This window comes from Dermacentor silvarum, chromosome 7 (genome assembly GCF_013339745.2).
Source record: "Dermacentor silvarum isolate Dsil-2018 chromosome 7, BIME_Dsil_1.4, whole genome shotgun sequence".
Classification (NCBI taxonomy): Eukaryota; Metazoa; Arthropoda; class Arachnida; order Ixodida; family Ixodidae; genus Dermacentor; species Dermacentor silvarum.
In genome coordinates, this window is record NC_051160.1 from 36,837,271 (window position 1) to 36,853,619 (window position 16,349).

Consider the following 16,349-nt stretch of genomic DNA (forward strand, 5'->3'; position numbering starts at 1 on the left):
TGTGACACATCATTCGTGGAGGTCACTAAGCACGCACCAGAGGCACATATCAAAATGCATTTCCTTGAACTCCAGTCCAAGTACACATGCACAGAGGTTTATACAGACGCTTCTAAGTCACGTGACGGGGTGTCGTATGCAGCCGTCGGCCCATCCTTCTCGGAATCCGGTGTACTCCACCCGGAAGCAAGTATCTTTACGGCTGAGGCCTATGCTTTATTGTCAGCTGTGAGGCATATAAGGAAATCTAAAGTTCAAAAATCAATCATATTTACAGACTCTCTAAGTGTCGTAAACGCTTTAAAGTCACCCTGTAAACAGAAAAATCCTATACTCATTGAGCTCTATTCCGTACTGTGTAGAGCGTATGTATCTAACCAGCATATCATTATATGCTGGGTGCCTGGCCATAGAAGCATTGAGGGTAATGTGCTAGCTGACCGAATGGCTACGTCAATAACATCGCACGCTACTAATCCTACAGCTGCTGTTTCTGCAACAGATTTGAAACATTTCTTCCGTAAGAAATTGCGAAGCCATTGGCAACGTCTGTGGGATGCACAAACAAATAATAAGCTTCACTTGATTAAGCCACAGTTAGGTTTCTGGCCCTCCGCAACGAGAACACGGCGAACTGATGTCCTGTTCTGTCGTCTCAGAATAGGTCATACATTTGGCACCCATATTTTTTTGTTGACCGGGGATGAACCACCAACCTGTGGTAGATGTGGTGAGAGGCTAACCGTCCTCCACGTTCTCCTGGAGTGTCGGGATGCCGAAGCAGATAGAAAAAAACATTTCCCTTTAGCTTACCGCTATCATGTCCCTCTGCATCCCAGTATGTTTCTTGGTGAGGAACCGCTGTTTAGCACTAAAGCAGTCCTCGCTTTCTTAAATGACGTGGTACTGCATGTTATAAGCCCAATAAATTCATAGCGCATCCTCTCTCCAGAGGATGCCGCTGTGATGGTAGTTTTGTATAAGCACATGCCTCCAGGCCCTTGTGGTTCAAGGGCTCTGTTTAGGCAGTAGTGCTTCTTTCCAACTACTACATCTTAAATATTTTAAATATCGTGTCATTCTTTCTCAGTGCATTCTTCATTTCATAGTACACCTCATTAGTCATTGCCATGATTTTAGTGCATGTATATTTTACGCATTTTACAGCGAATATTTTTAGGCCCCTTTACAGCCACACTTCATCTACTTGTCAGAATTCATCGCTCCACTGCACACTCACAAACACTGGCATGGCGCTCTTTGGCCATAACTGGCCCTTGCGCCATAAAACACCACACATCATCATCACTTTGATAACTTCTTGCTCTCAGCAGGCACACATGTGTTAGCTTTGCAGGACGGTAAGGTTATTATTAACAGCGAACCTCTTTAAGCCAGCCGTAATTTGTGGGTCGTATCAAGAAACTATGAAGAAATAAAAGAAAATAAACTTTCTTGCCGAAGCTTGATTCTAGCCCACGTACTCCCGGTCCCAAGGCGGGCACCGTAACCACTACGCTACACACCTACGCTTGCAGAACATGCATTTATGCGAACCATTTGATTGCGTTCGAGCGTCATCGTCTGCGTCCACAGCTGGCGCGTTCGCACGCTCGTGCTCTGTGAAGTGAAGAGCTTTTGCGCGCTATGAGAGTGACAGAGAGAGATGCATTCACGGAGCGGGTCTGCTGGAACGCGTTGTCGGCATTGCAACTCGATTTCGGTATTGCGAGCTGCGCTATGCAACGCGCAGTGACGGCCATATGCCAGAGACGCGCGAAAAGAAATTATCGTCATCATCAGTAATCAGACGAAAAGTTCGCGCGCACTTCCGGAAAATGCTGCGCTACAATCGCACAACTTCGCTGTTTCAAGCGTTGCGCGGCCGAGTGCAAGGTTAAGCGTTTCTTTTTCGATCTACGATTCCTATATGTTCAAGATGTAAATTCTGCAGCGCGAGGCACTGAAGTGCGGAAAGAACTTTAAGGAAAATGTCTAAGCAGCATGGCGCGACATGTGGAAGGGCGAAAAAGTACGAATACAATTGTTTTCTTTCCGCACTTCAGTGGTTCGTGCTGATAAATTACGCCACGAACTTAACCAACTCGGCCACACCGCTGTTTTGATTCCTATAGGGTAGGGCTGGGTCACTGGGATTGAAAAGCCATCTTAGTACGTGCAATGCTTATTATTGTGTCATTCAGCGTACACAAACGCAATGCGAAGAAAGCCAGGGAAGTGAGCAAAGCAAGGTTACGTGATAAATCCAAGTGCATCCAGTAAATACGGAAATCGATAGAACAAAGGAAATAGCATCGGGTCCATAAAAAAGCACTGTCCAGAAACACAAAACATAAGCAAAAATTAACCAGTTTAGCGAGGCAGGTCCAGCGTTAACCTTCTTAAATCTTGTATGGGTTCTCTTTGCATGCTTTGTTTATGTCATCAAATGGCATAGCGCCGACTAATTCTGTTAAATCGCAGGTACGTATTGATCGCAACTTTGCATTATCCGTAAATGCACTACAAGTGCTAATATAAAAAAATGGGCAAGTTTGCACCTGGTCGTACAAACCATAGGCACAATGACACTGTCGATCCTTAAGTCGTACTGGCTGCTACTGCTAGGTATTAACTTGGTTACTGCCTGGTTCTGTAACTTGGTTGCGGCTAGGTGTGTAAGTAGATTTTGCTTGGCCTAGTATTTTGCTATCACTTCGCAATACTCGACCTGAGGATTGACAGTTGCGCTGTGCCTAAGCTTTTCACGACCGAGTGCAAACTTGCCCGTTTTTTTATTGCTAACTCCGAGGCCGAGCGCATTGCTGTTGTAGGTTATTGTGCTGTTGTTTCTTTTGTAATTCCAGCCTAGCATACTTTTTAACTTCACTAGGCTTGTAGAGAAGGTATTCTCGAGCGATCATTTTCGGAGGAACCTTGCCCTTCGCGACATTTTGCGTCACTAGCGCTGGATGCGTTGGGGCCTACGAGCGACAGCGTTCCTGGCATGCCACAAACGCAGGCAGGCTAACCAAGGTTGGCACAGTTCCAAGTACGCTGTTGCTTGCCACATACGCTGTTGCATGGTCACATTCAGAGAAATCCTGCTCCACTACTGCAGAAAGCGGTTGCGATACATCCCAGCACACAAAACACTGAATAAACCACAATCCACCACTTGGCGACTACTTTAGACGCCAACTTTCCCAAACCACGTGCTATACCACCGCATTTACCCCGATGCATACTCCCGACTATGCAAAGCCTGCTGACCTCGATCACGTCATGTGGGCATGCCCGAAAGCTACACCCACCAACACCCATAGCACTAACACTACACGCATAATAACTATACGGCCGGGCAGTGGGAGACTTTGCTGCTCAGCTTGGACCCAGAAGAGCAGCTCTGGGCCTTCCGGATGGCGGAAAACGCCCCCAGAAAGCAAGGACTGGCCGCCGTCTGAGGAAGGGGAGGCCTGGGAGTTAGTCTCCCAACACCCGCCACCACAGACCCCATCATGGGTAGAATAAAGTTTTATCCCTCTCTCGATATCTATCGAAAGTTGACACAACTAGGCGCAGCCCCTTTTATGGCATACTACGAGGCCAAGCGCATGCACACAGGGTGTTTATGTCAGTTATGACGTAGTTGGTTGCAGGGCGACGTGTAGCACCGACCGACTTTCGGTAGCTTCGGCGTAGGGGGAAACGGTTTACCAGCTGCTGTAGTAGCTCGGCGCGGCGGCGGCACAGAGTGTTCCCGTCGGTGGGCGTGACTTGGCGGCGGCTGCTGCGTTACTACTGCTTCGGCGCATGCGCGGCTAGGTGAGGTAAGGCGAGGTGGTGCACTGCTGTGGCTTGGTTGTTGCTAGGCAACGGCACGGAGTTTTCTGCGGACTTCAGTCATTTCTCCTCCAGTTTTAACAGCTTCACTCTTAGTATGTAGAATGTTTCTGAACGTTTGAATTTCATACGGCCGCTGCGTCCTTCAAACTTATCTAGATGTACCGAAGAATTTTCTCGTTGATGCATTGAATTGACACATTCAAATAGAACGCCTTCGAGTGAAATTCTTTTATGAAATGTTCAGGCTGCCACAAATATTTGTAAGGACTGTGAACAGACAAAAAGATTTGTCCTAAAATCAACCAATTACTATTGCTATAACACGAATTCGTTTTAGGCGGACCTCACTAAATATTTAGGCATCCGTCTGGCAAGAACTATGGACCGATTCCGAAAGCATTGCAGCCTATCACAGCGTGTGAAAGCCACTGATCTGTACTAGAGCACTGCACGGGCTGTTTCTTTCAACCGGGGCCCGGCCCGGGCCCGTTTTTTCGTTGGGCATGCCCCACCGAGCCCGACCAAAAGTGTTATGGCGAGACTCGGGCGCGGCCCGGGCCCGGAAATAATCTACGTTGCCCGTCCGGCCCGGCCCGCCACCCTTTTACTTTAGGCCCGAGTCAGGCCCAAGCCCGGCTCGAAACCGTCCCGAACCCGGCCCGAGACCGAAAAAGACATTGAGCGTTATGTGCGAAAATGCGCTCCACTGGGAACACTATATTTAGCCTATATAGTTTACGCGAACGCTGGCGGAGGCCCAGTTTTTCTCACAGAACGGATATTTGCAGTAGATATTTTTAATGTTTTAGTTGCTTTGGTGCGCCCATGATTCTTGACGGCCGGTACCAGATGTAGTTTTAGCCAGGTGAACTACTGTTTTTACAACTGTCCTCTAAATGTAACTGGTATCTCTGCAACATGAAGCTACGCAAAAAAATGTTATTATTGATATCGTGTCTTTTTACGCGCGCTTCTTGTTGGTCGATATTGATCAGGGACAATGATAGAGAAAACAAGTGAAATAAACCAGGTTTATTAACTGCATGGTGCCAAGAATGACCGATTTATTTCTAGGTAATTAAAGCAAAGGGTACATAGTCATATATATGCAGAATGTATAAGTTAAATATAACAAATGTGCTAAATGCACTAATCGAAAAAGGGAGAACTCCCGACCGGATTAAGCGCACTTGTGTGCAGTAACACAATTATTAGTGAATGCTGCACAGCACTCTCATTCGCAGAAGTAATAATTATAGCAGGCAAAATTTATATATATATATATATATATATGCAAGTCTTATTGATAAACTGTACGACGCCGAATAGTCGTTTCCGTTCGAATGCAACGCATAACAGTACTATTGAAGTCTCAAAGGTGAGTTACCGATGCAAGTGAGGACTGTACGTCGTTATTGCGAACGATTGTGCTGCCGGAGAGTCATTCTGTTCCAACAGCGCAAAATACCACGGAATAAGAAAAGGGAAGTACACGGGTGTAGCACTGCTAGATTACAGCTGCGCCGAGGGCAACATGTTTTTCAGAGTCCAGACGCGCGAGGATAACTCGCTGCACGTTACATGCGCACCACCAGAAAGTCCGAGCCCGGCCCGGGCCCGCGTGAGAAAACCCAAGCTCGGCTCGGGCCCGGGTCGAAAAACACATACCGTGCCTATATAAGCACGGCCCGAGCCCATGAAAAAACTTCCCTACCCGGCCCGGCAGGGTAAACCAGAGCCGGTGCAGTGCTATAATCTGTACTATGCTTTACTGGATGCCGTTTCGGCACTCGCCGAGCCAGGTGCAGGTGAAGCCAACGGAAATGCAACGTTGTGCGGTGGCTGGTCCCAGAAGTAGGGCGCATGCAGCCCATACTAGTGCGTGCGGTCGGGTAATATTGCGGAGGTAGGACTTCTTCGTCGTGTAACTCATTTCAGGAGAAGCTGTTGTCTCTTGATGTCTGGTAAGGGCTTTTACAATACTCTGAACCCATATGCGATATTTTTCCTACATAAAGAGTTTTCTCAATCGCCAGCTGCTTCCAGCTCGTGTCACTCATGTTAGCGATGCTGTCGGCGCAGCGATGGCCGATTTTTGATGTCTACCCAAAAGACATCTTCGGCCTTTTGGGGCAGTTTACGGCATGATAGCCAGGTATCTAACCAGTAGAAAATAAGATACCGAGCTGCCGTGCAGACAAAATGTCGCTGCAAATAGCAAGGCGTCTACTTCCGAGACGAGGGAGCTTACTTCCGGTGGCTTCAGTCGAGGGCACTCGATGCGCTATGCAGCCTCCTGAAGTAGAGATCAGTGGTCAAAGCGATAGCTCTTACGAGGGAATACGAGAAACTGGCACATGACGCGCGCGTCCGACTTTTAAAAGCATGACTATAACAGCATAGAAGAATGCGTATGCTGGTGGACCACTGGTTAGAGGATTTGACTGCCCTGCCGTAGGACAGAGATTTATTCTCATTATCTGCCGCCTATCCTAATGATAGTACGCTCGGACTTCACTCACGTTCGAAGTATCTAACAGTAAACTTGACGTGCGTTCAACGTACGAGAGCGTTTCCTAGTGCACGTGAAAGCGCAAGGTTGTAAGAGATACGAAGTACAGAAATGTCATTTTCATAAATGAGAGTTTGCAAGTTCACCAGTGACGCAAGCGCCCGCAGCGACCCAAACGTCACAATCATCATTTTGTAAGTATACATAGCGCTTACTTTTGTAGTTAGCGTACTATGTACTGCCATCGTTTTTGCTCCCGTATAACTAAGGATTCTTGCAGACGAAGAATTTTCAAAACCTATTATAAAGGTTGACGGCTGTTTCAACAATTACAAATCAAGTATAACCAAGAGAAGCAAAGCGAAATGAAAGCTAAGAAGGTTGTTCTATTCATCTGTGTCTCGCATAAAATGAGTCAAGTCGGCCAGAAAACCTTGCCTACTTATACAATGTTGAGGATGCTGTGCAAGTGTGCCTAATCTGTACTTTTCACACCCTCATAAATAAAGCACATTTGAGTATTCTGAGCTAGGTGGTAAGCTATTTCTTATGCCTCTATATAAAACGTTAAGATTTCCGATGGCCTCCACGTATGACGTACAAACCATTGAAATGGCTTGTGCTAAAGGTTCTGCGATGCTTTTGTTTCAACAAAAATATATTTGGTTAAAGCAATAGGAAACAGACTCTGTTTCAAGTACCTTGAATAAAGCTGTATTGAACATTTATATGCATGAATGAGAGACGCAGGAGGAGAAGCAGATGACTTACCATGCACAAAGGCGACAAATATAAGAGCCACTAATATCCGGCAAGGAATATTCATTCTTAAGCAACTGCTTTACATGGTTCCGAACAAATCGGTCACCAGTGACTGCGGCAGTACAGCGAAATAAGCTTGAATTTCATACAATAGAATACCATTGTTCAAAAACATTTTTGAGGAAACGATGACCTTGTAAGTTTTTATGTTGTTTGGTACATGCATAAGTAATACGGAAGAAGATACACTCGGTTTCCAATGACAGCTTTGCCAGCCTCAGCTGTTTCAAGTAAGACTGACGTTTCTTGGCGGCTTCGCGTTGCACAGCTATGCGCTTTATGGGGGACAAATAATTCGCTTTGCGTAGAGATGCATTTAATATTAAAAACAGGCGTTGGTTACGTGGCATTTTACGCTCAATAATAAGGTAGAAAGATTATACTTGACATTATGCTAACGGCAGGAACTTCAGATGCTGGCAAAATGCAGGAGTTCGTATGCCAGGTGATGTTGAGATTTGTTGGAAAACGGTGCATGAGAAATGGTTAGCTAACTTTCTTCAATTGTTAGCGTAAATCACGCCATTGCAAGACAGCTGAGGACTCAGTAATATACCTCATGGTACGAATAAAGAAGCAGCTTTGCTTGCGCATGTAAAAAACCCTAAGCTTTAGCCTTGTGTTTACGGAGTCGCAGAATGAATTGCTGATACTTCTGGGAAAATGTTTATTTATCGCATTGTTTGTTTCTAACAAACCTAATATATTAGAGCTCAGAAGAGAAAAGAGCTAAATATGTTGGCATAAAGTAATGAGTTCATATTTCACATGCATTTACTAGCAAATAAGCCTAAGCTATGTGTACGCCAAATCAATTCTTGGGAAACCCGCAATGTACAGGAAGGTTCATTAAATATTTGATTTGCCAAATTCTATGTCTCATTGTTTTAAGTCGCCAAAAATCTGGCATCACTTTGCAAACTTCTAGCCTTTAGTTAGCTCAAATGGTAAAGCGACCGCCCCGAAAAAAAGAGATACTGCCAGGTTTGAATCCTAAACACGTTTCTTCAACTTCAAACCTTTCTGTCCTAGAAACCGCATACCTCGTTATTGTTGTGTCGGTCCTGTTGCTACTTTGTTCAGCTTAAATTTTTACGTGCTGTGTGTAAACCGAAGCATCACAAACAAACAAAATCAGCACGTTTGCTAGCTGCTAATTTCTAATCACAGTAGAACGTTTTTGCTTGCAGGAGGAGTGCTCGTAAGAAAATAACAGAAGAGGCATAGGTTCGTTGAAATTATCGTAACTGGTAATTATATTATCACTTTTCGTCTGGGCCCTGCTATTATTAAGGGCGTCGCTGCATGTCTGGAAGAGATTCTTGGGTCAAATTGTCATCGCTGCTATAAGCCCTTGCAATGATTGCGAAAAATGACGACATCAGCATCGCATAAAAGCAGTCTTCTACTCCGATTACCTTTAATCTGTCAAACCTCATTTTTTTACTTTTTCATTAACGAGGCTACGTGACTGGCTTTTGCAAGGGAGCTATTACGCAAGAATATAGCTTTCAATATAGTTGCTATGAACTAGCGAGGACGAGGCACTAGGCCTCACAAATATCAGTTTAACCTCATATATTTCCTTGTGTTTTGTAACTATAAACTATACCACATTTTCTTAGCCGGATGACGCAAGTACACTGATGTACGGAGCAGTAATAAACCGTCATATCATTGTCGAGTGTGTAAACGCCCTTTCGTCTAGATACCAAACTTTATGCGAACAGTTGACATGCAACACTCTATATTAATATTGAGCAAAGTATACTCGTAACCTACCTTCTTCTGAACTGTAATTCAGAGTTCTAGGCACAACGTGATTCCGTGTGACAGACAACAGAAGAGGGAATTTATGAGGTGACGTCATGCAAGTGGGGATTGCGTGAGCCCAATCGGTGGTGGCGTCAGGATGGATCATAGTCGAGTCTCATAGGTGCTAGGATTCCCACTAAGGATCAAAATTCTCAACAGTTTCTACGGAAAGGCTAGATAAGCGTTTCCAGAAAAGTTTCAAGTATACGAATAGTCAAAACACATCATCAGGGAAGCGTATACTGACGCCAGGCTTCTCTCTCGCGCGCTTCCCTCTTAGGGTGCCTTGATGTCTGCGCGTCCTCCCACCGTACAGGGTAGTGACACCCTTCGACCAGGCCCACGCCGCACCTCTGCCATATTGTGTTGAAGCGGCCGTACATGTGCATGCCTTCAGGGCAGCGCGGTCTTGTTGCCTGTTGTTGTTTGTTATTTCAACGATGTTGCGCAAGTGTTCACTAACTTGGCTTTTCGGGCTTGCGACGTGATATTGAAAGGTGCATGACAATTTTATCGCTATAAATACTCCATCCTGCCCGTTTGCTGCGCACCTTTGTGCACCAGCTCAACGGGAAAACGATACACATGTCTTGTATTTCCCCAGGACCCAGAACGCAACAAAATGTCGACAAGAACCTTGTTTTAATCTAAGCCTGTTCTAATCTATTCTAAGCCATGATGTTTCAATTTGTCTTCGTGTGAAACGGTCTTAGGAAATTTTCTGATGCACTAGGCGTTTGCCGTCTAAATAATTCAATCAAGGTGTTGAGAAGCCTGCTCAATCTTAGTGTGTGATTTCCAACAATCCCGTGCACTGAGCATCTAAATGGCAGGAAAGTGTTCTTATGGTGTTTTGTCTTTTTTCGGCTCAGCATTTATACTTGCACTGATTGTACCAGCCAGATGTAACGAGGGAGATGGGATAAGGAAGTAAAACCGCCGCAGGTTTAAACCTGAATTGACACGTGTTGATGTTTGTAATAAGCATGTAAACTTGAGCTTTGCTTTGTCAATGCACTCGAGCTTGTGTGCATGGTCTCCTGTGGCTTCAGGCAGCCTGAACGTGTTGGTGAGCAGCCTTGAACTACATTTCGGTTTTCGGGTTGTCTTCCTATGGTTTTACTCAAGTGAAAGCTGAACGGGGTGGCCATTTCTAAGTATTCCGGAATTCTTTAAATATCACCTGAGGCCGATGGGGTACTTCTGGTCTTGATCTGGATTATACGAAGAGGCGGACAATACGAAGAGCGTGCAAGGCGAAATGAAAACACCTATTCAAGAATTAACAAAGTTCGCTAATCAACTTCATAATTAGTTACTTTACGGCACATATTTCAATTTGCGAATTGTAGCCGGTCAGATTGCAATGAAACTCTTGGATGACACCAGCTCCAAGATATATTGCAACGTGTGGTACGAAGTAGATGGGCGTTCCAGTTACTTTTGTGCTTCTATGCATAAAGGAGCTTTTCGTAAAAAAAGTAAGTGTAACATCAGTGCATTTTTACGGCGAGTTTGATGGCACACATCACCAATCTGGTGTAATTCAGGAAATTCATTTCAAGTGGATACGCCTTGTAAACTCACCAGCTACAATTCGTAATTGCAATATGTGCCCTAAAGTGACTAATTAGGAAATTAATTTGAATATGTGTCTGGATTTCTCTTCCAAGTAATGTCTGCCTATCTGAGTAATCCATCTGAATGACTGAATTATGTTATCTGCAACAGGCGAATTTTAAAATTTCTGTAAAACTTAAAAATGATCACCTCGTATATTGTGGCAGTAAACGTTCCCTTTGTTTTAGTGAGATGTGTCACTATGTATCTCTTACTCAAATTGCTGCGCTCATCATGGGTTGTTGGAAAACTGAACTAAGGCAAATGTGTATTTCAGCAAAATATTTGGTCACTATGTTTATAGCGCTTTTGGTCTTCACTCATCAAAAAAGATTGTGTGGTTTTACGAGCCAAAACCACGATCAGAATATTATGCGTAGCGAGAGACTTCGAAATTATGCTGACCACTTGGTGTTCTTTAACATGCACCTAAATCTAAGTGCGCGAGTGTTATTTCATTTTGCCACGTTTGAAATTCGGCAGCCACGGTCGTGATCGAAACCCCCCCCCTCCCATCAAGTTTGTTTTTTAACAGTCGTATAGTCTGTCTCTGCTAATGTTTCCGACCCCGTCTTCTTATCATTCTTACTTTTCGCGCGCACGATTTGTTTCAGACGCACGATTTGTATCTCGAAGACTAATGTACCTTTAGATATAACGCTGCCGTATTTATCCACCTTCTTTTGTCCTATATCTTTGCACGGCCTGACGCAGCTAAAGATTGCCGGTCAAAAGTTACGTCAATCCTTTTCAAGGACAACCTCGCCGACATTTCGTGCACACCATATTCGCATTTGAAACAAATTTGATCGGCAAAAACGACTAGTTATCTGCTGGGCTTGAAACCAATTCTGGTACTGCTTTACTGTAAACGTTAAACCTCCGTTTTTAAGGCAGAATGTAAATATTACAATGCACGTAATTATACAAACTGCGAAAATTATACTTTTTTAGACTGTCAGCGAGAGCAGAACCCAAATTTCCGCTTTCGATCATAGCGCGCGTTTCCGTGTTTCGACACAATATGGCGGCGTAAGCAATGATGTCACTACCCTGTACGGAAAAGCATTGCATCGAGGCACTCTATTCACTCTGGGCACACTGCGCCATCTATTAGCGCCGCCGTGAAGTCTGCGTGAAGTCTTTTGCGCGGCTTCCTAAATCACGTGTCCTGCGATGACGATCACGCGTAGGTGACACGTCGAAGTCACACAGCGCTGACTTGCAACTGTTGCAAGTCAGCGCTGTGTGCGTGTCCGCTCTCTCATGTCCCTGTCTTTTTTGCGCTGTGTTTTTTCCAATACTATCCTTACTTGTATTGCTGTCTCCTAATTTGCTATGGCAATCGATGCTCTCCTCTCGGGCGAAACTGCGATATTTTTACTGTAGAACCGTCAGAATCGGCCTACATTTCAAACCTGCACAACCTTTGTGATCAGCCCACGAATTTATACTGTACTAGCATGTGGTTACGCCCACAAAAATTGATAGATAGGTTAGATAGCCGGGATGAAAACTGATCTCACACTACCACAATTGTTATTTGCATTATAACTGTGCTCGCACAATTAAGTATAACTTTATTGAAGGATGCACCCGCACTGAAACAAAATATTCATTACAGGCCACCAGATGGGCGTAAATGAGAATTATTAACCTTCCTTAAATGTTTTGGAAAACATTGCTTCAGTGACGAATATTATTTCACGAAGAAATCAATAACAGTATATTGATGAAATTTATTCAGCACATTGTGGTCACGGTTTCAGAGGCGCCAGTGTTTATGTGGCCTGGTATAAGCATCTATAAGTAACGTGGCTCACTAATGGAGCCAACAGCGGTCACAAGATTTAGGCGCTTCGCTGAATATACGAAAATGTATAAAGCTATATTAGCGAGTTTGATCACTAACGTATCTTGTGCCATAAGGACAGTTTCGGTTACGTCAAAAACACCGTACTTTCTGCGGTGTAAAGTCTGCAAGATGCGCCGATTGCATGGTGGCAGTAGGTCATTAGATGCTCACAGGAAAACTAAGCGCGAAACATTGAGACGCAAACACAGGTAGAAACTAGGACAGCCGCTGCACTTGTGTGTGTGTCTACATTATTGAAGCTTAGGTTTTCAGTCAACGAAGCCACCAGCCCTCGAACATGTTCTGATAAGGTCATTAGATGTCTTGCAGGTCAGGGATTCGTCGTACTTTGTGCACGTTGCAAACGGAGTGTCCGCGAGTTTTCATCTGAAGGGAAAAGAATACGAGGCAAATAATTTTATAAATGGCTACAACAATCACTTTTTTATGGTCGGAGTGACAGTTTTTAATAATTAAAGAAATATGTAAGTATCTACACGAACAACAGCTCATACATCTGTTAGCTTCATGTAAAATTATCACTAGAAGTATTACACCATACTGTGCCACACCAACAACAGCAGGGAAGATGCAAAATAATCTTGACCACCTATAAACACCCATTAGCGTACGAGTTACATTATATAGCGAAACTTTTATTGGGAGTTCTGTAAATGTTTTTGGGGCCGGGCTTCGAACGGCATAGTCAGCAACAGCTGCAAAGGCAATGCAATGTGTCGGACCACCGAATATGGTTCAAAACGGTAATGATCAATTATTATAAAATAAAGACGCATTGCGTATATCCCATAAGAAGAAACACCTTATCTCCCCAGTTTTTTTTTCCCTTTTATCTCTCGCGTGGGGTGGTATCGGCTCCTCCTTGGAGGGCAGCTAACACGTTTACCATTGCTGCAGTGAAAGGTGCCGGTGGGGTGCAGCAACTCAGACAGCGTGGGAGCCAACGTTAAGAACAGGTAGCAAAAGCCACGCTTGAACAAATCAGCCTACTTCCAAATGGTGTGATGACTCACTTATGCAGCTTCGTCCTTTGTTACATCAGTGGTTATAATAGCATACATTTTTTTAGATTAGTAACCATACAAAACCGACACCCCTAAAAAGCTTTTTTTTTGCATGTGGTGTCATAGTACAAAAACATGATATCTATTTCTTCGGTATTTACTCCTTGTAGTGCATATAGTGCTGGTTCTTGTGTAATAACTAATTAGGTGCATCCCCCCACCCCCCAGCAAAAGTAAATTTGCAAAATAGTAAACATTAGAGCTTATTCAGGGGTTCCGTCGATATTTTGTGCCTTCGCACTTCAGTTGCTTCAACGAATGTATATCTTAACAATGCGTGACGTCTGAACATTATTCGATGAGAAAATTTAAGACGTGGAAACTGTTTGCTTTGTGTTTCCTTGTTTTCCGTTGCATAGACGAGGAAAGCTGCGGTCCTTCGCATTATCGTCTAGGTGTTGTCGCTACCACATCGACGTCATGCCGCCTCCTAATCGTCAGCTTCTTCTTCCCAGAAAGCAAAAAAAAAATCATCTCCTGGTCCCACCGCTACATTATTTCAACTGCCGACGCTTCAAGCTCCAGAAAACAGCTATGTAGCCCGCCATTTTGAATAACGAGGCATTGCCTTTGAAATCATCTCTCTTGGGTGTTGTCACACAATACCTCAAAATAAAATCACTGCATATGCTTGGTCGGCTGATCGGTATCTCTAACGCACACAAACTGACTCATACAAAAGAGGTGTATAAATAGCATACAAATAGCCAATGATTTAATGTACTCGCGCTAAGGTAAACGCGTTCTAAAAAAAGAAGAAATATTCACTACTCGGATTCTATTTTCAAATATTCCTACCTAATGGCGCAAGAGAACGTAAACGAAAGACTGATAAAGACGCGCAGAACACAGGCACTGACGCGAGAAAAGCAAGGCACAAAGCAAAAAAAACATAAAAAGTTAAGCTGATTGTGACGCATGTGGTTTTCGTTTGTTTGTTGCCGAATAAGAACACTTGAACTAGAATTTCACACCATGGTGTCCACGTTTTCTTGTTTACATTGGTACAACACCCCTTCAAGTGCAGTTGGCTTTAATAAACCTGTAATTAGGGACAGAATATGATTATCTACACGCATTAATATGTCATCTAGTCTGCCTCGTGTGGAGCTCTACGTTCTTTGTTATTAATGTGCCTTTATTTTTGTTCATGAAGTTATGATAGTCAAAATTAAAAAAAAATGTGCTTCAATGAAGAACAGTATACTTTTGGCCACTCAACCGCATTTTTGCCTCGCATGAAAGCTTTTATTGAACCGAAACGAATATTATTTTGCAGAACCCCCTAGGTAATATATGGCCCTTTTTATAACTAAAGGTAAAAATCGTTTTATTTCGTCCTAAGCATGGTGCAGTCAGGAGACACCAAAGTAATATTCTAATCATTAGCTGCAAGGCTCTCATGTGTGATTAGAAGACCTGGCCCTGCTTTGATGGGCCAGAGATATTGAGAGAGCAAATAAATGTCACATAGTTAAGCTTTTCAAAAATGGGACACGCTTGTGCAAATATTTTTCTATCCGGCTTCAGAATATAAAGCTAACAATATAATTGACTATTCATATACCACTAACAAACCATTACCATCGTCATGGCGCTCTTTGGCCATACCTGGCCCTTGCGCCACTAAACTCCAACAATCATCATCATCATAAAACTAACAAATTTTAAAGGCACATATAATTGCTCTAACAGCTCTCCTAATACGACTTACTATTGGGCACTAGAACAAAAACTGTTATTGCAACCCTGCAAAAAAAAAAAGAATGGCACTCGCAACATCCTTAATGTGGCATACCATGCGCGTACGGAAGCAACGCTATTGGTTTGAATTCTGCGTCCTGCAATTCAACATAACTTTAATTTTCAAATAAATTCTACACATTCGTTACGAAAACTATTATGATATTTTTATATACAACATTCCGAAAAAAAAAGCGGACTTAGCTTTTCTGCAAAATGCAGCGTCTTTATTTTGTAGCGATGCCTTTTCCCATGATAATTTTTTCACGCTTTTAGTGCCTTGTCAGCGGTCAGAGCTAAGAAGCTAAGAAATCGTGGCGTAGATATATAACCACTGGGAGGTACCTATAACCTCGAAAAAAGGGCGTTCAGCTTTATAAATAACAATGGCTTCTACTTTGTGAAACTTCAGAGCCACAGGTATACCACAGCTGCATCTTAATTGTGCTGCTAGGGAACAATTACTGCTATTTTTCTGTTACAGTTATCTTAATACGCAGAGACCTACCATTCACAGTGGGGTCCATGTAGGCCTCGAAAGAAATATGTATATATATTCATAGGTATGTTTGTGTGACGCGAGCAGGAGGTTGCGGGCGTGGAGACATCTCGTCGCCCGGTTTCTTCTTTTATTCTGCGTCTTCCTCTCCTTTCAGACACAGTCGCGTGTGTACTATTATATATATATATATATATATATATATATATATAGACTGTCTTAAAGCTTATTTTGAGTTTTGTAAATAGTGCCATGCTAGTGCACTGTAAGGTCTTATGGGCCACGGTCAGGCCACTTGTCTTGAGCGCAAATTGACCATTCCGCGTTTTTACTAGAAAAAAAAACAATTGCTTCCATTTCGTATTTTTGTACCCTCGGTGGTGGAGACCCTGTTAAGCTGGACAGGTGGTCTCTTGTCTTTACCCAGTCAGTGAAACTGATATGAAAATTACACACTTTTCTGAGCTTGTTTGGCGATAGTGGTTGCCCGATTATAGTGAGAGTGACCAACCATTTTTTTGTAATATTGTAGTTTCCAGGCCATTGATTACC

General features: G+C 43.5%; 1 protein-coding gene across 1 annotated transcript in view; it reads right to left on the minus strand.

The window, feature by feature from the left end:
- The window catches only part of LOC125946685 (papilin-like), a 29,321-nt gene extending 22,070 nt beyond the window's left edge, over positions 1-7,251 (minus strand). The window contains exon 1 of the mRNA XM_049670537.1: positions 7,130-7,251. Coding sequence (XP_049526494.1) covers positions 7,130-7,184 — 55 coding nt within the window. The 5' untranslated portion in view covers positions 7,185-7,251. The remainder of the gene's footprint in view (positions 1-7,129) is intronic.
- Positions 7,252-16,349: the final 9,098 nt, after the last annotated feature.